General features: G+C 42.4%; 2 protein-coding genes across 3 annotated transcripts in view; one reads left to right on the forward strand and one right to left on the reverse strand.

The window, feature by feature from the left end:
- Positions 1-3,099: 3,099 nt before the first annotated feature.
- On the forward strand, positions 3,100-14,845 carry rdh10a (retinol dehydrogenase 10a). The gene is made up of 6 exons (XM_037756781.1): positions 3,100-3,685; positions 4,271-4,506; positions 10,532-10,630; positions 11,747-11,892; positions 12,972-13,103; positions 13,231-14,845. The coding sequence occupies exons 1-6, from the start codon at positions 3,400-3,402 to the stop codon at positions 13,352-13,354; spliced, it is 1,023 nt and encodes a 340-aa protein (XP_037612709.1). The 5' UTR covers positions 3,100-3,399; the 3' UTR covers positions 13,355-14,845.
- Positions 14,846-19,589: 4,744 nt separating this feature from the next.
- stau2 (staufen double-stranded RNA binding protein 2) overlaps positions 19,590-21,188 on the reverse strand; it is a 100,535-nt gene continuing 98,936 nt past the window's right edge. For both annotated transcript variants that reach the window (XM_037756725.1, XM_037756721.1), the window contains exon 15: positions 19,590-21,127. In XM_037756725.1, the coding sequence (XP_037612653.1) occupies positions 21,092-21,127 (36 nt within the window). In that variant the 3' untranslated portion in view covers positions 19,590-21,091. The remainder of the gene's footprint in view (positions 21,128-21,188) is intronic.

Raw genomic sequence — 21,188 nt, forward strand, 5'->3', positions numbered from 1 at the left:
AAAGCGTAAGAAAAATAAATTGTCAACACTTGATGCCTTGATTTACATATTTGAAAAGGAGTGAGAAGAAGTATACATTTATTTAATCCCACCCCTTGTCCATAAGTCATTTATTAATTATTATCCAGCTTCCTTATTGAGCCAAACATACTCTAATTATTAATTATTATAAATTTTCATTTATATGTATAAATGTAATGGTTTATGAAATTAATTCTGCTTATTTAATGATGCAGTAATATTGCTATAGGGATGGGAGGATGGGGGGTATAATTGTTTATACAATTATTTCTGTAATTTATTGGATTTTGTCCAGAATACCAATAAAAATACTTTGAACTAAATGTGGCATCAGGTTGCTGGAGTGCTCTCTATATAAAATATATCATAAATTGTAATTTGTTTTATGTGGATTGCTACAAACAACAGGCTACAACATTAAACTAACTTTAAAATGTTAATTCTCTCATCTATGACCATTATTTTCTCCACAAAATTCTTCTGAAATAAGACGGTCCACTTTATGACCCTACCTTTCCATTATTTCATGACACAGGTGATGGTTGTGCACTCGCTGAGCCGGCAGAGGGAGCAATCACTTCATTTTGCAGACGAGGATCATAGATGGAGCGTCTGAAGCTCTGAAGCAGTGGGGCAAGTTTCATTCGCTGATACTGGAGCTCAGTGGGGAAGAAAAGATGGTCTAATTCAGGTTTCAAAACACAGGCAGTGTAATGCACAGCAAGGTTAGGTACAGATATATGTTGAAGACTGACTTTATAGACCACATTGGCAAAAAACTCCAAATGCATCTGTTAAAGGTGCACATTAATTCGATTCAAAAGTGAGACCCAAGTATAGTTTTTGCTATACCGTACTTGATATATTTCCATTTTGGCTACTTTAAAGCTTTCTTTTCTCTTTGCAAATTCTTATGCAAATACTTTTATATGCAAAATCAAATACTTTGCATGTAAAGCAAATGAGCCTATAGGCTTAACTATAGCTTGAAGGGCTTAAAGTATAGTAACCAACCGAACAGTAATAGCCTATATCCATCAATAAGTCATCGTTCTGTAAGGGACCTTCACAATAAAACTTTGCTTTTAATACTACATGTTGCTGTTCATGTTTGGGCATTTTTTTCCTGAAGCAACATTTTGAATAGGACTTTCACTGAATGCAATATTCACATTCTGGTATTAGGATCTGAAGATTCTTCCAGCAGTGGTTTGCCCCTCAGACACGCCCCCTCATCATAAAGGCTGCTGCAGGACGTTACACAACGTCGTAAACGTGCGTAAAATAAGGAAACAATATTGCAAACCGGTAAGAAAAAGGTTTTTACATTGCACGCAACCCATGCCATGTTTGTAGGGCATCATTTTTTTTAACCATAATTATCTCCATGTTTGGAATAAGAACAATATATGCAGTCTACTTGCCCATAGAGTCACTATTGCCATGCGTTTTTACGCACGTCTGGGTGCGTATAGCCTATACCTATCATCAAGCCACTTTCACTTTCAGCAATGAGCACATCGCGGTGGATTATTGTCAGTAAATTGCTGTGATAGCCTACTTGACTACTGATTTAAGATTCAATATTGCGTAAAAAAAACCCCAGCTCACATGACAAAAAATCGGGATATTCTTTATAAGGAACAACTAGGGTTTTGCTTTTTTTCCATGTATGGACGGACATTGACCTGGACTATAGGATGTGGCCTGGTTGTTGGTGGAAATACTCGGCATCAGTATATTCAATGTTCCTGAAATCATACTTCTAATAATCAAAAAACAGGATTAAAACAATAATGATAAATCAAGACAAGCAGGATAGTTAATCTGACATCTGTGCAACTGAACTAAAGCCATTTTTGTTTTATTATAAATAACTTTGTTTTGAATATAATGAAAGCCAAAATAGAAAAAAAAAAAAAAATAAAGGTTATGAAAGTTTATTCTCTAATCTTCCTTTGGGGATATTACATTGGAGGGAAAAGAAATCGCCACAGATTATAGTGTTAGGTAAAAATCTTCTAGTTTACATCACCTCTGAGTGTAATGTATGTATTGACTCCTCATTCTGACAGGCCAAAATAGAAAAAATAGATTAAAAAAAACACAAAGGGTATGAAATCTTATTCTCTAATCTTCCTTTGGGGATATAACATTGAAGGGAAAAAAAAAAAACGCCACAGATTAAAGTGTTAGGTAAAAATCTTCTAGGTTATATCACATCTGAGTGTAATGTATGGACTCCTCATTCTGACAGGCCAAAATAGAAAAAATTGAAAAAAAAAACATAAAGGATATGAAAGCTTATTATCTAATCTTCCTTTTGGACATTGGAGGGAAACAAATTGCCACAGATTATAGTGTTAGGTAAAAAATCTTCTAGGTGACATCACCTCTGAGTGTGTAATGTATGTATGGACTCCTCATTCTGACAGGCCAAAATAGAAAAAATAGAAAAAATGGAAAAAAAAAACAAAAAAACATGAAGGTTATGAAAGCTTATTCTCTAATCTTCCTTTTGGACATTGGAGGGGAAAAAAGTCGACACAGATTATAGTGTTAGGTAAAAAATCCTCTAGGTGACATCACCTCTGAGTGTGTAATGTATGTATGGACTCCTCATTCTGACAGGCCAAAATAGAAAAAATAGAAAAAAATAGAAAAAAACAAAACATAAAGGGTATGAAAGCTTATTCTCTAATCTTCCTTTAGGATATTACATTAGAGGGGGAAAAATTGCCACAGATTATAGTGTTAGGTAAAAATCTTCTATATTACATCACCTCTGAGTGTAATGTATGTATGGACTCCTCATTCTGACAGGCCAAAATAGAAAAAATACAGAAACATAAAGGATATGAAAGTTTATTCTCTAATCTTCCTTTGGGGATATTACATTGGAGGGAAAACAAAAATCTCCACAGATTATAGTGTTAAGTAAAAATCTTCTAGGTTACATCACCACCTCTGAGTGTGTAATATATGTATGGACTCCTCATTCACATGACAGGCGCTCAATCCTATTGGGTCCAGCACTGATGGGAGGACTGAATAAATAGCGCGAGAGAGATGCGGGTGAGGATGAGATGAGTGGAGCAGCAGCAGCAGCAGCAGCAGAGGAAGTGGGAGGCACACACAGTTTCGTGGCTCATAACTCACCGCAACTGGACTCTGACTTAGTAGCTCTCTTTTTTCACTCACAACTTGTGCTCCTTTTTCCACCACTTTTGTGTGCATGAGCGTTGTTAGCTACCTGCACTGTGGTCCAAGTTTACTACCTATCTGCTGCACAAACAAGAAGGGAAACATATATCCCTGCGCTTCTTCTTCTTCTTCTTCTTCTTCTTCCTCCGCTGCTTATTTTCAATTTCCGTCAAGATGATGATAATTATCGCCGAGTTCTTCGTGGTCATTCTGAAGGTGCTCTGGGCGATGATGACCGCCGGTGCTAAGTGGGTCGTGCGTCCGAAGGAGAAGAGCGTGGCCGGACAGGTGTGTGTAATCACCGGCGCTGGAAGCGGCCTCGGGCGGCTCTTCGCCAAGGAGTTCGCCCGGAGACGAGCGATACTGGTGCTGTGGGACATAAACAGCCAAAGCAACGAGGAAACGGCGGAGATGGTGCGGCAGATATATCATGAGCTGGACACTCCCATCACTAAAGACGGTAAAGTCTGCTTTCTTCTTTTTTTTTTAGCAGCAAGTTATAGGATGTCATCTGTTTTTTTTATGCATTCTTGTTTTGCTTGTGCAGTGGCAAAGTCTCAGTATTATCATTGCAATGCATACACTGAAATGTTTCACATTATGTGCTTGGCAGACATCTTTTGCACACAATCTCAGATTTTTACACACAAGTCTGACTTCTAAATACTGATATATACTGATTTATTTTCCAAAAGTGTGCAACATTTAGCTGAAAAATGACAAATTGTATTTCAAGGAAGGATGAATACACTGAAATGTTTCACATGTTGCACCCAATCTCAGATTTTTACACAAGTCTGACTTCTAAATACTGATTATTTTCCAAAAAGTGTGCAACATTTAGCTGAAACGTTAACATACATCCCTAATCCCTGAATATTTCATTCATATGCACACTACTAACAAATCACCAGTATTTTAAGTCTTTAAATCTAATTTCTCTTAATAATTCAGCTTTATTAGCTACAATAACTGCCTGAACTCAGCCTGCTGAACTAACTTTTATCATTGATCACTTTTATCATCTCTTTCCCCCCCCTTGCAGGACCTGTTGGAGGTGTAGAGGAGGTCCCTCCTTTCCAGCCGCAGGTCTACACCTATGTGTGTGACGTGGGAAAGCGGGAGAGTGTGTATTCTACAGCCGAGAAGGTGCGTCGAGAGGTGGGAGAGGTGGACATACTGATCAACAACGCCGGCGTCGTCTCTGGCCATCACCTTCTGGAGTGTCCCGATGAGCTGATCGAGCGCACCATGGTGGTCAACTGCCACGCACACTTCTGGGTGAGTTGATGCACATGCCGACTTAGCTGAAAAGAGTACACTTGGATATTAGGATTTGCAGTTTGATATATCTGCCTCAGTTTCCATGAGCTCAGTGTTATCAAATGTGTTTAAAGTGATGCCAGGTCCACAGGAATGTTTCCAGTCTGTCTTTTTCTATTCATAATCTCATCCTTCTGTGTTGCCAAACTCAAGAATTAAAGGTGTGTGTCCTCCAGTATGACCATAAATAGTTGCCTTTGCATGTTCAAATTTCAGCTCCGCTTAGTTTCATTCTGACAAATGAAAGTCACGTGTTTGGCTTCTTAAGTCTTGCCTTCGCTGCTCTTCGGCAGCCCCTTCAGTCGGGGATGATCCCCGTGGTATGTCAGCTCTTCCTCCTCCTCCTCTCCTCTGCCGCGCAGATCTGCACAAATTTGACTTGCGTGATGGAAGCAGGGGTTTCTGTACGCGGAGCTGGATCTGTGCCGGATCAGCTCACCACATTTCGTTGGCAGGCAGTGATTTGTTGTGTATCCGATTTTACTCTGGCTCTGTTCCTCGGGGGCCTTTTTCAGTGTGAATACTTATCTGAAAGGCTCCGCGGACTTGATGGAGTGAATATGCTGCACTTTAGATAAGCATAAGCTGCAGCGTTGGACAGGCCAGGTGCTATCATGGCTTTTTGTGTGTGTTTAGGGTGAGTGTGGAAAGACGATGGTTGCAGCCCGACAATTAGAAATCCATTGAGAAGAGCAACCTCACTGATGGGAATGACAGTTTAGCATTTAAACCCCTTTCCTCTAATCCAAAATGAATTAGTGATTGTGCACAAATTGACGTAAAGGCCTGCTGTGATGTAAATTGCAAGGATTGAGAATGTGTCCTTTTGCCAGGTGGCATAGCTCTGAATTGACCATTTCATCTTTTAATTGTATTTACATTGAGCAGTGTGTCTAGTGAAGCGGATGATGCTCATTTTGAGACTTTGGCCGCAGGCTCCTCTTTTTAACAGGGGACTGCATTCTCAATGATACCATGAAACCACAGTGATTTGAAGCTCCCTAATTGAGCATGAAAATCTCTTGTGTTGTCAGTCAGACAGGTTGTGTGTTTCCTCCTTTTTTTAATGGACGCTCCATTCAACTATTCATGTGCCTCTCCGCTGGCCATCTCCACATTCTTTTACATCCAGGATTTAGAGTCGGGATCCAGTGGGTTGGGTGGCAGATTTGGGATTTTTTAATAGGGGTTCTGTGTTTGTGTTCTCCCATCTGTGTTTGTGTTCTCCCATATTCTGTGGAGAGCGTGGTTTCTTTAGGAGGTGGGGGGTGGCAGATGAAAGAGGGACTTAATGAATGGCGACAGCCAGAATGGAGGATGTGGTTCATTAAAGACACAAGCTCGATGAATAGAGCTTAGACTAACAGGGACCTGTCCACTTTCCTCTCTTACACAAACACGGTACAGTTACTCAATGCGTTCAGGTGGCACATTACACAAACCTTTTGATTTTTGTTTTTTTCCTTTCTGAACAACAGGCTTTTAAAATGGCTTAATTGTGGTTTATGACTCAACTAATACCCCTCAGTTTAGGGCTTAGTCATACAAAGTTTGAAGTGGATTTTAAACCTTGTTTATTTAGGTTCATGCTTTCAATGTGTTTTTATAGAAAAGGGATATGACAAAAGAGGAGTTTGTCTATTCTGAAGGCAAAGATTGAGATTAAATCAAACAGCCACTCGGCGTGCTCCGCCTTGTCATTTCTTATTTTTGAAATACTTCAGCAGTTAACATAGTTAGTCTGCATTCTTCTTGAGGGGTGTTCATCTTATTCAGCTTGTCGAGCGTCACTATTTGGCAAAACATCTTAATGAGTTTGGCCACTCGGGGAGACACAAGAGAAGCTATGTCAACCCCCAAAACTTCTCAGCCTCCCTCCGTTTATCCCAGCCCGTTATTGAAATTTCCCACCCAGTTTCTCAAGAAGCAACATGCAGCAACAGCAGGTTCAAAGCTTTTCCCCTACATCTAAAATACACCCAAAGGCCGGAGTTCATATGAAGAAAGAGAGGATATTTGTGTAAGTTCACATTTGTTGCGTCAGTGTACTGGGATGGAGACATGAGCAGGAAAAGGATGGTAATTGCGGTGTGTTTGTCTGCGGAGCAGCCAGCCCAGACCCCACACTTCTTCTGTCCTCCCCCCACAGGCCCCTCTGACTCCTCCCAACCTGATCTGGAGGCAGTGGGTGCAGCTGCATGGCATTCAGCTCAGACGGAGGCCAGCGCGGTTCATCCGGCTGTGCCACACACACACACAAACGGCTATGATTCAGTCTCTTGTTCCTTTTAGCTTTTTATGAAGCAGGGGGTCATAACATTTAATTTGTTTGATGATGCTCTGATTACTCCAGCTGGATGTTTGAGCCTCAGTTTTTAGTCATGGCAGGATAGGGGAGGTGCAGTCATCTCAGTAAGTGTCATCAGAGTTTGTGTTTGAGGATTAGTGTGTGTCTAGTGGAATGACATGAAAGGAAATCATCCTCCGCATCTTGAGCTGGTTATCCAACAGGTGGCTCACGAACAATAAGCAGCCATTCCCCTCATGTGGAAATCCTACCGCTCTCGTGCAATTACATGAAAGCGCCGAGCGCTCGACAGTGACATGGCGGGAAAAGAGCAGGGGAAAAGAAAAGAGGAAGGAAGGCAGTGCCTTCCCATCCACAGGCGAGGCGAGAGGGTAATGGTAAGCTGCTGCTGACCCACTTTATCTGACAATTGGTTTCTTGTCTGTGGATCAGCTTGACAAGATGCCAGGCGACAGGAGCCAAGTTCTGCAGGCCGCATTCCTGCTGTAGTCAGAGAAAGGAGGCAGCCAGGCAGAAGGGTCCTACTTGACTGGTTTTATATGGGCCCCTCCTCCGGCCTGGTGCACCTGTACCGCTCACTGTAGCTATCCACGGCTGCTCCCATGTTGGGTCTCTCCCTGAGCGTGTACCTGTTCACATCTCAAGGGATGGGATTAGACGGGTAAAGAAAAGTCAACATCCATTTGAACATGAAAATTGATCAAAAAGTTGGCATTTAAGGACCAATATGTCATCTTGTGAAATACGACTAATTGATTTTTATCATACTGAACTTCTATTACTACATTTATACATAGGTTTTATAGCTACAGAGTGATTCGTTATAGAACATTTCTTTAGAAAAAATTGTTAAAAGCTGAGAAAACTGGAAATTGTATGTGAAAATTGAGTCTTTAAATAATGAAACAGACCTTGGCTAGAACAAGTTCTTCAGGTAAAACATTCACAGGTGTGATTTAGAGAGTCTACAACGTGACCAAATGTACAGAAGCTCATTGTGAACCAATTGCGTCAATTCAGTTTTAGGATTCTTGGTGTTTGCAGTGCACTAACACTACTTCCTCCCTGGCCTATCGATGTGGTTGCTTTCTAAGTAAATTGGATTCCAGTGGTACTGTACGACCAACAGGGGGTTTGAGGGTTAGTCAACTGTAGCAGAGGCTTATTGACCAGCATGGCCACCACAACATGACCAATCTGCATCCATCATCCCTGATGACCTGTAAACCCAACCCACTCAAATTCCATGATCTGTTGTAGGATCAGACGAGCACAGGCGGTTCTCTCCCTCGTCCAGGGAGAAGTCAGCCCAATTAAATGGCCATCTGGTCCTACGCAAAGGCCAATATTTTGTTCATATTCCTGTTGGTCAGGCGCTAGCACTAATACAGCCTGACACCCCAGCTGCAAGAAGCTTTGTGTGGCTTAAATGCTCCTGGGGGCACGCACCAATTAGGGGGTGCGAGCGGGCAAGGCACCCCCACATAGGCCAAGGAGGCCCGGCTGTGTCAGCGGGTAATTTAGCGGAACAAGGGAGCGTTGAGACCCAATTACGGCGGCTCTGATGTAAGACACGAGCCCCTGGTTGCCTTCACACATTTTGTGTCTGAGAGGTCAGCGGGGGTCATACCCACATGCCAGAGCTGCCATGAGAAGCGGGACATCACGGGTGGGTGGGAGAGAGAGACGGGGACGTTCGGTTCACGTTCAGCCCCGTCCTCCAGCTGAGGGGAACCAGCCTTTTTTCCCTCCATCAGCTCCAGTTATTTTCAGCAACACTCAGCAAAAATTGTCCAGTTGTGTATCTGAGTGTTGGCTTTAGCCGTAGAGTATCGTGCCAGATCAAGTCATTCCCTGCTCTCTGAAAGGTTGCTGTGGGAGTGGGAAACTTTGGCTCAAGTCAGGTACGGGCATATCTTAAGTTAATGCTTCATTTGCACGCAACGCTCTACCTCATCCACTGCCATTCTGGCTCGCAGAGGCCTTCCTCAGCTTTTGCCCAGGCCTCGTGTTCTCTCGCCCCCCTCTCTTTGGGGCCCCATCATTTGATGAGTTGAATATTGCAGCAACTTAGAAAATTTATGTCCTGAAAAAGTGCAGATGTTTGGAGCCGAGTCAGATCAGTTATACTGTAGCTTTGCTGTAGAATAAAAAAAACTCCAAAACGGTGAAGTCATCTTCCTTTACCCCCGGCTTTCTCTGCGTAGAGCTGACTGATTCCTTCCGTTTTTTTTATTTATCACACAAAACGAGCACAAAGATGTTGAAATACAGATGTAAAGCCGAGCAGAGATTACACTAGAAGTCAGTAGGTCCGATGCAGTTAATCTCTGGTTGCAGTTTTAATGAGGCTTTTCCTCCCCTGCCAGTGGTTTCATGGCTGTACTACCTGGTACCATGCGCTCTCTCTCTGGCTCCGTGCTCCCCTCCAGCACATGTTTACAAAGGAGGCTGAATCATTTCTCTGGCCAGGCTTACATACTGTAACCAACCAATGAAACTGTTACCTTTCATTTATACGACCACAGAATTATTGGAAGCTAGGAATGAATCTGTCAGACGTAATAACAAACGCTCACCCCAATTAATGTCTCAAAATTGCTTGCATAAAAACCCCCAAGCGGTACTACATTTTTCTTTTTACATTACATGCTGTAGCCAGCGTGTTATTGTGATAAAAAGGTGTCCTCTGTGTTTTTTTATTTGCAACCTCAGTGACATTTTAAAAGGAGGGTGTTGTAGGCTACATTGTTCTTCACTATGGCAGCGCACATCTCCCTTGAATAGATCTAGCAGCGCTACCAACAAAAGGCCTGCTGGTTGTTTGTAGACCTCCCAGTGGGAGAGTGATTGGTCAGTTCCTGTCATTGCCGTCACATGTCACACCTGCTGATTGGCTCATGCTGTGTCCAGAGTCAGCAGACGGGCAGAATGAGGAATGGATCCATCGGTTAATCAAGCGCTAACTCGCTCTGAATCTCCTCCGCAGGGGGGTTTGGTTGCTCTCTTCTCACCACCTCACTAACTCTCGTTGGTCTCGGGCGGTGAAACCACTCTCTCTCTCTCACGTGGCACTCCGGTGAAACTCTTTCATCTCGGGGAGCTCATCTCGCCGCCGATTGTTCCGGCTGCTCGGGCAGGGCGCAAGGCTGTGCCGGGTAGACGAGAGGCTGAATTGTATTGTTGTTGAGTGAACGGAGGCCTATGATTGGTGTTGTCACCAAGTCTTTAGAGCCGGGCCCAACGACGGGCACCAGATCTGTGTGGGAAAAGAACAGATTGTACTGCAACGCGCGCGCACACACACACACACACACACACACACACACACCACGTACCTGTTTGTTCAGTAAAAAGGGGGAAAACCCTCATCCTTTTTCTCTCTTCAACATCTAATTCACACCTACCACAAAGGAAAAAAAACTTTTATACTTCCAAATGCTGCACCTCCAGTGCTCAGTCTGAATCTGTTTTTTTTTTTTTTTTTGTGCGTGTTATGAATTCTCATTCAGACGCCTCTCTCTGCATCACCATGGAGAAGAGGGGGAAACAGATGGAGAGGGGGAATACAGAGAGGATCAAAGGGCTTTGGCACAGACAAACTGCACAAGTGAACTAACCTTCCTCTTTTTTCTTCTTCTTTGCCCTTCTGTCTCTTCTGTCCTTCCCCTCCAGACCACCAAGGCGTTTCTCCCCAAGATGCTGGAGCTGAATCATGGCCACATTGTGACGGTTGCCAGCTCCCTGGGTTTATTCAGCACAGCTGGAGTGGAGGTTAGTATCATACACAACAACACATACACATCCCATCGTTCCCACCATACAAAACCAGCGCTTTTTCTCCAGAGCCCTCAGCGTGCCAGCTAGCACACTGCGGCGGGGGAGGTTAGGCCCCCTTTCTCTAGTTGTCCCTCCACCCGTTAAATTAAGGGACACACATGAGCATTGGGGAGCCTCTTATAGATTCCTCTATCTGCAGCAGTGGGGGTGTGGGGCCCCTATTGGGCTCTGGCCCCGGGGCCAGAATGAGCTGACAGCTCCCCAAGGGACAGAGACATCTTCATCACTGCTTTGTGAACAACTTGGTGCTCGCTCAGTATTCAGCTCACAGCAGCTTTTCAATGGATAAGGTTTTTCCTTCCTATAGTTTTTTTCTTCTCCCCCAGCACAGATTCTTTTTGTTATTTTAATGCATATTAAAATATTAAGTGGAGCCATTTATCTCCATAACCACAGAGGGAGTAAATTGGTAGCCCTCCTAGAAGGTTTTATTTTGATATTTCAGAGAACAGAGTTCTCATTTATCCCGCTGGCTGAGAACGGTGTCATTTTCAGATGGTCTACGGGGACTACTACTCCGTTCGCCGTTGTTTTTATAGCTGCACGTTTTGCTTTTGTTGCACAAGCACTCATCCATAATGATTAAGTCCCCCCTTCAAAGGGGCTGAAGTTTAGTCAGTTTTTGTTAGGCTATTATGCTTCCTGGAAGTGCCTCGACTGTGATTTCAGACATTAATTTCAGGGAACAAAAAGCTCTCGCCTGTCATGTGGGCTCAGTCAAATCTCTTTATCCTCCCCGTGTTTATCGACATGCATCTGTGTTTGCCCAAGCCTTTTTCTTAAATAAAAAAAAAAAAGATTATTTCCACGGCGAATCACATCAAAACCTTCCCGCCAAGCCGAACAGTCTCCTGATGCACTGGAGAAGAATGCTAATGAAACAGTAGAACGGCGGACAGGCTCGCTCAGGTTTTTTGTGGCTGTATCATTAACAGCAAGGAGAGACCTCTGCGCCCGCGGGGCATGTTTGATAATGTTCTCTGCGGTCCCTGGGCGCGGGCCGAGGCAGAGTTTTACAGGGCTAACCTGTTCTCTCCTTCGCTCCCTCAGGATTACTGCGCCAGTAAGTTCGGTGCCATCGGGTTCCACGAGTCACTGAGCCATGAGCTGAAGGCCTCGGAGAAGGAGGGCATCAACATGACGCTGGTGTGCCCTTACCTGGTCGACACGGGAATGTTCAAAGGCTGCAGGATAAGGTTAGTTTCAACACATGTAATTGTGTAGCGCAGCTTTTTAAAAGCTTTATTGCACCTGGGATGAGCTTGTCATCTGTAATTTTCAGCATATAAAACTGCCTCGCAAACACCTTTTGAAGTTCAAAGCAGCAGCAGCTGATGGTTTGTGTTACAGCGATATTATAAAGTCACTTGTATGCCATTGGTTGGTGCTCTGCTTAGACAAAGACTTTCCCAGGGGAAAACCTTGCCAACAGGTGCACCTGGGCTAACACCCCCCCCCAACCCCCTTCTGCTGCTGTAATAGTCCTCACTTTGTTTGATGGTTACAGTCAGCAGGTGGCATGTTCTTTGGCTTTACTGTCCCTCCGCTTCGGAGCAATCACTATTACTGTGCGCAAGAACCTTTTTAACCAGTATCACCTTATTTATGGATTTACTAAAAAAAAAAAAAGTCTTTTCCACTCCAGTTTTTTTAATGATTTCAATCTAATTTATTTGGCTTTTTAAACAAATTTCAAATGTTGGTCAGTTTTAGCAAATTAACAATTAATTTGTGGTCTACAACTGAAATTTTTAATTTCCTTTGGAAGTGTTCTCTGGGCTTACCTAAGCACAAATGTGAATATATTTTCAAAATTGGTCAAACAGTTCGGCTGAAAAGTGAGTTTGTTTTTTTCTTATTTAGTCTTTGGGCATTTGGGACTAATGTTTTTTCAATAGACCAAAGACTAGATAAAGTATGATACGAAAACGGCTGTATATCAGAAACTACAAGGAGCACAATCAAGTATTTGGTATCTATGAACTCATAACAAGTTGAATATCAAAGATATGCACACATATGCAGTGTAAAGAAAACACTTCATATAGAAAACATTTAATAAACACAATGTTAGCGTTTTTCTAATTTTTCAAACTTTAACTATTAATAATAAAATTGTGATCTCAAAAACAAATCTCAAAGTTATACTGTTGGATACTTGCCCAAGGCATTTTTCCCCATCATACTAAATATAGTCTCTGGGCACAAATGGGTTAAACCTTAAGTTTCCTTTTATTTCCTGTGAATAACTGCTAATATTTTTCTTTCCATTAAGGAAGGAGATTGAGCCTTTCCTGCCTCCCCTGAAGCCAGAGTTCTGTGTGAAACAGGCCATGAGGGCCATCCTCACTGACCAGCCCATGATCTGTACACCTCGCATCGTCTATATGGTCAACTTCATGAAAAGGTGAGCTGCTTCCTACGCTCTAATATCATCCGATACGTCCCCTCATTTCAGTTTCCCCCCCTCGTCAGCTCTCTGTTTTAACTGTACAGGAGTGTCACTAATAATTACCTCTGTCCCGTCTCCGCAGCATCCTGCCCTTCGAGGCCATCGTGTGCATGTACCGATTCCTAGGCGCCGACAAGTGCATGTACCCCTTCCTAGCTCAGAGAAAGGAGGCCATGAACAACAACGAGGCGAAGAATGGGATCTAGGGGGCGCTGTTTGTAACACGAACAGAGGCACATAAACCTGCAAGCATGAGGAAACAACCACTGAGGATGAAAAATGGGGATGACGGAAGGAAAGAAAAGACTGAATCTAGACTGGTGCACTTGCATTGAGCAAATGCAAAGGTTTACCATATTGTTCCTCTGGAACAAAGAAAGCTGTGTACTACACAAAGGATTTATTTGACTTTGTTTTGTCTTCTTTTTTTTGTTTTTTTAAGTTTGTTTAAAGAAACCAACATCTATATACTGTGTCACTAGTTTTTGAAATCATACAGAAAAGCTATCCTATAATTAACTATTTACGTAATGTAGTCACCAGCCTTATCTAGTGTCATTGTGGAAATATACAGTATGTTACTGTACAAACAGTAAATGTTTTTCACTTTTATTTTATTTTTGTAGACATGCACTGTAATTTCAGATTTTTTTTTTTCCTCTACACTGCCAGCATTCTCTGTGTAGGACGGTTCAACGCAGCATTTCAAACGTCTCCCCGCGCAGAGGCTCCTTTTTCAGGCGGTCAGGAAATTAGTTTGCAGCTTAACAAGGCTCCCATTGTGCCATTTAAAAACAAAGCAAGATAAATGTCACCATTAAAAGTTTACCATATTCCGTTGTTTAATACTTAAATTACAGACATGTAGCATATGTTGATAATTAAGTCTACGCATTCCAAATGGGACATTTAAAGGCCAGATTGTGGCCTCAATCTTCACAGGAGTTTCCAGTGTAATGGGGCTCATTGTCCCCCTTTTAATGGTCCTCTTATTTCAGGTCTGCATTGACTAACCTCTCAAATGAGAAGCGGACGAGAGAGTCAAGTGTCCTGGGTTGAACTAGCATGCGTGACACATTCAGAATGTACTGCTTTGGGGGAGAAACCTGAGAGGAAATAAATTTGTATTTCTCTCTTTATTTTCAAGACCTGTGGTGTTTATATTGTAAATGTATCTGTTACCAATATTATTTGTTAAAAAAAAATAAAATAATGCAACATAGGCTGTAACTCCAGGCGAACCGCTGTCCCATCACTGATGTGTGGTCGAGGGAAATGTATTAAAAAGACACTAGCTTTCCATTATTCTTTCCAAAGTAACACTTTAACTCTCCTGTCCATTGTCCACCTTGTCCAGTTAAAGTGAAATGTAAATGTTTAAATGTTGTGAATACCCCCCCCACCTCCTCCAGTATCCCAAAATGTCTCCACCATATTTGATGTATGAATATTTTATATACCTTTTGGGACGACAAGAGTTTTTGAATTTCAACTACATTCCAATAGGCTTCATCCCTCCAGTCACAGCGATGAGCCTAAATTCTCTACCTCTTAATTTTTGCCATTTTTTTTGACAGTATGACATAAGCCTCTTTTTTGTAATTTTCTGAAGACCGCTCCATAGCCGAGCAAATGTGGTTCCAATGTTTAGTGTCTCTACCTAACTTAAATTAATAAAAGTGATTTAGATTATTAAATGGTGTGTCGTTATTACCCGCTAGCCTGCAGCATGTGGACCTGAACTGAACTTTATTCCCGTGTCGTCACTCTCAGTAGTATTTGTCATTCTGTGAATCGAGGAAAGAGGATCCTCCGCGGTGCTGACGAACTGAATTGTCACCACTGAATTGTTAAAATGACACCCACACATCCTTTTCTCCTCTTTTAGGACTACTCTTTTGACTGGTTTCGGTATCACTGTCCTCCCACATTGTGCCACACCGTGAGTCAGGCAGCCTTTAGATATGGGTGTTGGCTAAAAGGGGGCAAAAGCCTTTTTCCCTTTTGTGAGTAAATGTACCGTACGTAGAGCACAAGCAGCCATGTGATTTCTAAAGTAAAGTCTTACACAAGAGTTCGAAAAAGTGACTAAAAAGGAAAGCAGATACACAAAGTTGTCATGTTACAGAAAGGTTAGCTATTTACGTTCAACTTCATTACAGAATAAAAAAACACTCATCAAATGGTACTAGCTGGGTTAAAACCCAGTTCTGGTAACTGTCTGCCCTGCTGAGATGTCTGGAAGCAACAACAATGAAATTCCTACCATTTCTACTGGAGCTGTTATGCAGCTGACCCTGACCTTTTACTTCCCCAAAGGAAAGCAAGAAGAAGAAAAAAAAAAATAAAACCCTGCAAGATTTCCTAATTGGTGTCGGCATCACATTAAGATGTCATGAGCTCCATTTGGACTCACATGCTCAAACAGCTGAGTTGTTTGTACATGGCTGTAGTTGCCTTTGTGGTCACGTCCTTGGTATTTGTCAGAAAATGTGGGGATTTTAGTGATCTAAGTTTTGTTGTTGAGTTGGACAAAAACACTTAATAAAAATGCATTTTTTCCACCCATAGAGGAGCATGTAATCCTGGTTGTTTTAAAGTCTTTTTAGGCATTTTTAGACTTTGGTATCCTTAAAGACAGACATTTATTTATACACATGAAAATAATGCGATTGGAGGAGTAATTAATCATAATTCTTCTGCTGACATGCCTTCCTGTTTGTGCGCAGAAGCCTCCTAAACACTGGGGAAAACAACCGCCTTTGAATGAGTAAAAACACAAATTGCAGTTAAATGAATAAATGAAATGTAAAAAAGAAACATATTCCAAGGTCATGAGCCCAGGCCCGAAGGCTTGAACTTTGTATATCTAAGTCTGGATCAGACAAACAACCATGTCTTCAAAGCTTTTTGAGTCCCGTCTGAGACCTTCCCTTATCACTGCACCGGCAGATAAATTCTAGATGAGTCATTAAAACGGACTCAAACACTGATAACGCAGAGTTTATGGATTGTAATGCCAATTCATGCATGTCTTAATACCAAAAACTGTTCTCTAGAAGCTTGTTGTTGTTGCCACACAGAAAAAAATAGTTAACAGCATTATGGTTTTTGAAATCAGATCACTAGAACAAAGAAGGTTTTCTTCATCTATCTTGTTTCTTATACATTTTACCTTCAACGTCTTTAAGCTGTTGAATCCAAAAATGGAGTCTGGGAGTTGAGTGATCCTCCGCACATCTTCTCACTCACACTCATCTCTCCACAGAACAAATTGATTTCTTGGTCGGCGACAGAGAATACACCCATCCTCCAGACTCTGATTGCTCGCCGCGAGTTCCTCGGTGCATTACAGGGGGAAGCGCGGGGATGTCAGGGCTTCAGCGCTCCTCTGCCGTGACTAATCGGGGCTGGATAAAGTTGCTCAGTGGCAGATTAGTTCTAATATGAGGGAGAGTTGTACTGACAGTTTCAATCCCTCTGTGTACCGAAGCAATCAGCAGCCACTTCTAGCTACTGTTAGGGCTCCATGTAGATCAAAACGGGGCCTCGTTGTGTGAAATCGCCCTTTATGTGAGCGCACACAAAAATGCTTTGGACTCATCCAAGAAAGAAAACTATTAGGATTTTGGCTTGAGTCGATTCTTGGACATTCATCAACATCTATAGGATTCCCCTCACTCTTTTATCCCCCTGTTAATACAGCTCTAATTTAGAAGGACTTCAAGGGGGTCGATGGCACATCATTCAGACGGAAAAATCAATGACTCTGGCATTTGCTTTTGCATGGCACGGACGAGCTCCACAGCCACATTGATTTTGTTCTATTTTGGGCAGCAAAGGTTCACTTCCCATATTGGCTGGTCAGAGCAAGGCAATTCATCTGGGGTCTAACACGGCCCCCAAGCTGGTCTGCCACTACCTGAAACAAGCTTCTGGAATAGAGATCTGCTGCTAATGTGTGTGAACAGCCTTGGCTCTCCTCAATGGCTAGCAGATGTAGCTGCCAGCTGAGTCCATTAGTCAGCGAAGGCTGAATTAGACCGCCGCTGTCCCACTCGCTCATTCATCTCGCTAATGGGGAGAAAGCAGAGTATGGGGTTCGGTGGTGCAAATGCGACGATTTTGCGCGCCGGACGACAGCACAGGTAGTGGAGGTGCATGTAGGGAAAGCAAGTAAAAGTGATGGAATGACGCAACGCCAGCACGTGATAGATAAGGTGTTCGCAATCAATCCGGGTGCTATCGCTCCAGCTGAGAGTCATAAAGTTAAAGATTAAGTGTCTCTATTTGGAAAACACAAACAGTATTTTTCCTTCACCGACTACAGGACATTTGTTTTACAGTATAAATTAACAGGATATCATGAGATCACAGAAGTTATTCATTTGTAAAGCTTGATCTTCAGATAGCACGAGTGAAGGACAACGTGAAACAGCGTCTTTGTCCTCAGAAAGTCATTTGATGTTTTGGGCTGCTTGGCTACATACTCAGCTGTGGAACTGTTTGGTAAACCAGCAGGTTGACCTGAGAATGCTGCAGAGGGATTTAAAGGTCTGGTGATATTCTATATTTTTCGTATTGTCATCAAATCCCAAGAAAAGATGAAAACAAATGAACAATGAATTGATCCGACTAAGTATCGTCTGTGTAGCCAAAGCCTGATATACTGTAGCTTCTTCCTCTGTGGGCGACGTGTTCCTTCATTATGATTAACATGAAGACTGTATTTATTTTAAGTCCTGTTGCCGTAAATATTCATATTCATATTCATTACTGAGCCTTCTTTTTTAAACTATATCTTTTATAAATATTTACATGTACTGTAGGAATCGTGGGGCCTCAAGGGGGGTCCGGGGCATGCTCCCCCTGGAAGAAACTTTTGTACAATTCAAAGTTAAATGCATCAATCTGGTGCACTTTGAGATCAAAATTAAGAAGCTAGATCTATGAAGAACTTTGTGCTCTAGTAAAACAATTTAATCAGACGGGGTCCACGTTGCAAGACGCGTCGGATGGGTTGCCGACATCGCAACAGACCCCTGATGCGCTGAGAACAGTCTGCCCCGGTTGACAGACTCACTTGGATACCCGACCCTCCCCGCAGGGAGAGAGGGTGCACTGTGGATCGAGCAGTCCACTGCCCTGGAAAGAAGCGAGTTCGGGTCAGGGGTGCCGGTCGGAGCTGCGAGCCATCTTCACCTTTCCAAGCCGACTGCGCAGACTCCACACGTTGAGAAGTGGTAAAACTATTTTCGGATCATTATGAAACTGTAGCGGGCTGGATGTCAGAACACATTGATTTCATTTGAATTAGGCTAAACAATGGTTGATTATGATTGGATAAAGGTACAAAGTGTTAGACACCATATAGACATTATCGCCATAGTTTTACCTAGCTTAGACGTTACCCCTTTATTACCACAACACCTGAAAGTGGGGGGACAAAAAATTCTCTTTTGCCCTTTTCCGGCGCCTATGGCGTGGAGCTGAGAGCCACAGATGTGGTAGAAAAGTCAGAAAGCTTTGTGAGGCGGACTAATGCAATATTGGTTTTGGTCTTTTCACAGGATTTGTTGAAGGTAGAAGAAATATAGGAAATCCTCAGACTCATCCTTTAAGATAAGGGATACTTTATGACGCCACCGAGGAGATGAGAAACCACGGCGAGCTCGGTTTGCAGATAAATCTTGTGCTTGGAGGGTCATCAGATGATTTATAACCTCATATACCATAAGCATTAGATAAAGCAGTCAATGATATTGTGTTATGAAGAGAGTTGGAATAAAAACACACTATTAAAATCTTTACTGCGCTTATTTTTTTTGGAGCACAACAACCCAATCTGTTTTAATGTGCTTATTAAATTTTATTAGTCATTATGACTAATGAATGCAGTAGCATGGGCAGTAAGAGGAAAACAATATAATAAATGTTATTTATGAGGATAATTTGAAGTCTTTTTCTCTTTGAGGTATTTTAGAAGTACTTTATGTTTCTTAGATTTTCTCGCTTGAGTAAAATTTGAGTGGCTTCTGAGAATTAAAAGCTAAGGCAGGGCTTTGTGTCAGGTGCAACGTTTTCCAAACTGCCACTTAGCTTAGCTTTTTCGAGAGCTTTCATACGCAGCACAACTGAGTAAACTATCCACTGCTGAAGACTGTTAGATGAGGTTGAAAGTAAAAGTGAAAGTACCAGAAAAAGCAAGTAAATGGGCCTTGAGTTAAGAGTGTGTTCAACAGATGGCGATGGGCAGCCTGTTTATTCTTCAACACTACGGTATACGCTGTTAATGTCATCCCCCTGTCTCTCATTTCCACTTCCTTGAATGTAATTTTGGTTCCAGCTTATTAGTGTAAAATGTGTGAAGCTGCTAATTGCAGTTGGAGCGAGATGTGGTGTTTACACGTTAGGAGGACAAAATAAGACACAAATGATTTCTTTTTTTTTTCACATGAACTGAGGTGTTTTTACTGCATTTCAGTAACAGAAACAGCCTTATTACACATTGTACTCACAGCGAAGAAGAAGACACGTCCTCAATGTCAGTGAACAAAGTGACTCAAAGTGGCCTTCGGGGGGGAGAGAGCCTGCGGAATCGGACGCAGACTCTCTCCGCTCAAAAGATGCACTCCCGACAGAATGCAGGCATTAAAAGCACCCAGTTGATGCCTTGGCGGGTCAATACAACACACACAATGGGTGTAGATGTGATCGACAAAACTGTGGGGGGAGGGAGAAGGGATGGGGGGGGGGGAGGGGGCGATCCACTGACACAAAATCACTGGAATGGAGAGGAACTTTTCATTCACCGGAGGACATGCAGTCACAAAACTCTCTGGAGTTTTGACTTGAATGTTTACTGGCATTAGAGACTGTGCGCAAAATGCTCGCCACGGGCCTCTAGATTAAAAAGTACAACTGTGGTGGCCGCTCTGCCTCCGCTGTTGGTCAGGTGATGCTCCAGTGATGCTATGCCAGTGTGAGGGGGGTCATGTTAAACGGGAAAATTAGACCCTTCAGGACGTAAAGGTTAGTCCAACCTTCCCTCCTGGGTGGTCGACACTTCTACTGATTACTGCTAACACCAGTTTTGTCCTTTTTGTCCACATGAAAAAAACTTTTTCTGTGTTATTTTTCGGAATATGATACTCTTGCAAGTCATACACATCCATATAGATAGATGAACTCTTTTTTTTTTTTATGTCAGCATACAAGGTAAGCTGGGTGACTATATATGAAGACAACAACTACAACTTTCACAGCACTGGCATTGGTTAATTTTAAATACAGTACTCAAGCATTGTTAGATTAGTAAAATAAAATCATAATAGTAATAAAAAAAACTGAAACATAATACCCCCGAAAAAATAAGCTACTGTACGCAAGTTGGTTTCTCCCCTAAAATGTTTCTTTTGTGTTTCAATGGCATGATGTACATATTTGTTTTTAACCATACCAACAGACATTTATCCAAAGGGAAAATTGTCTATATGCAGTGTATCACTTTGGATTTCCCTTGATTTCATACAGTACCATGCATTTATCTCATTAGTTTGTGTTTAATATTTTTTTTTTATCCTCTAAAATTTTGACTGAAATCATCAATAAACGTGTTAACATAGCGTTGTCTTCACATAGACTCAGGTAATGGTGTTTTAGTCGGTCATTTCTCGGTGCACATCCACCCTATTGCATGTTTACAGGTTTTGCAGGATACAGTGGCAATCGTGGGGTTGGGGGTGGGTTGGGAGAGAGGGTGGGGGGAATTGTAGGTAGTGGGGACAATTGTGGGTTGTGGGTTATGGGACATCGGGGTGAAGGGGTGGGTGGGGTTTGTCAGGTTTGTGTACGCCGAAAGAGGGGGGTTCGGGGTTGTCAGCTCCTAGACGACAGCCTTTGAATCCTTGCAGACCTGAGTGGTGGTGCCTGAGTTAGTCTGTTTAATGTCCGTCCTCCCTCCCGCATGGTTCACTGGTCTGAAAAGACAAATAGAAACGGTGTTAGGGGCAGATTATATCCGGGAACTCAAGCAGTGTT

The sequence above is a fragment of the Sebastes umbrosus genome, chromosome 21 (genome assembly GCF_015220745.1).
Source record: "Sebastes umbrosus isolate fSebUmb1 chromosome 21, fSebUmb1.pri, whole genome shotgun sequence".
NCBI lineage: Eukaryota > Metazoa > Chordata > Actinopteri > Perciformes > Sebastidae > Sebastes > Sebastes umbrosus.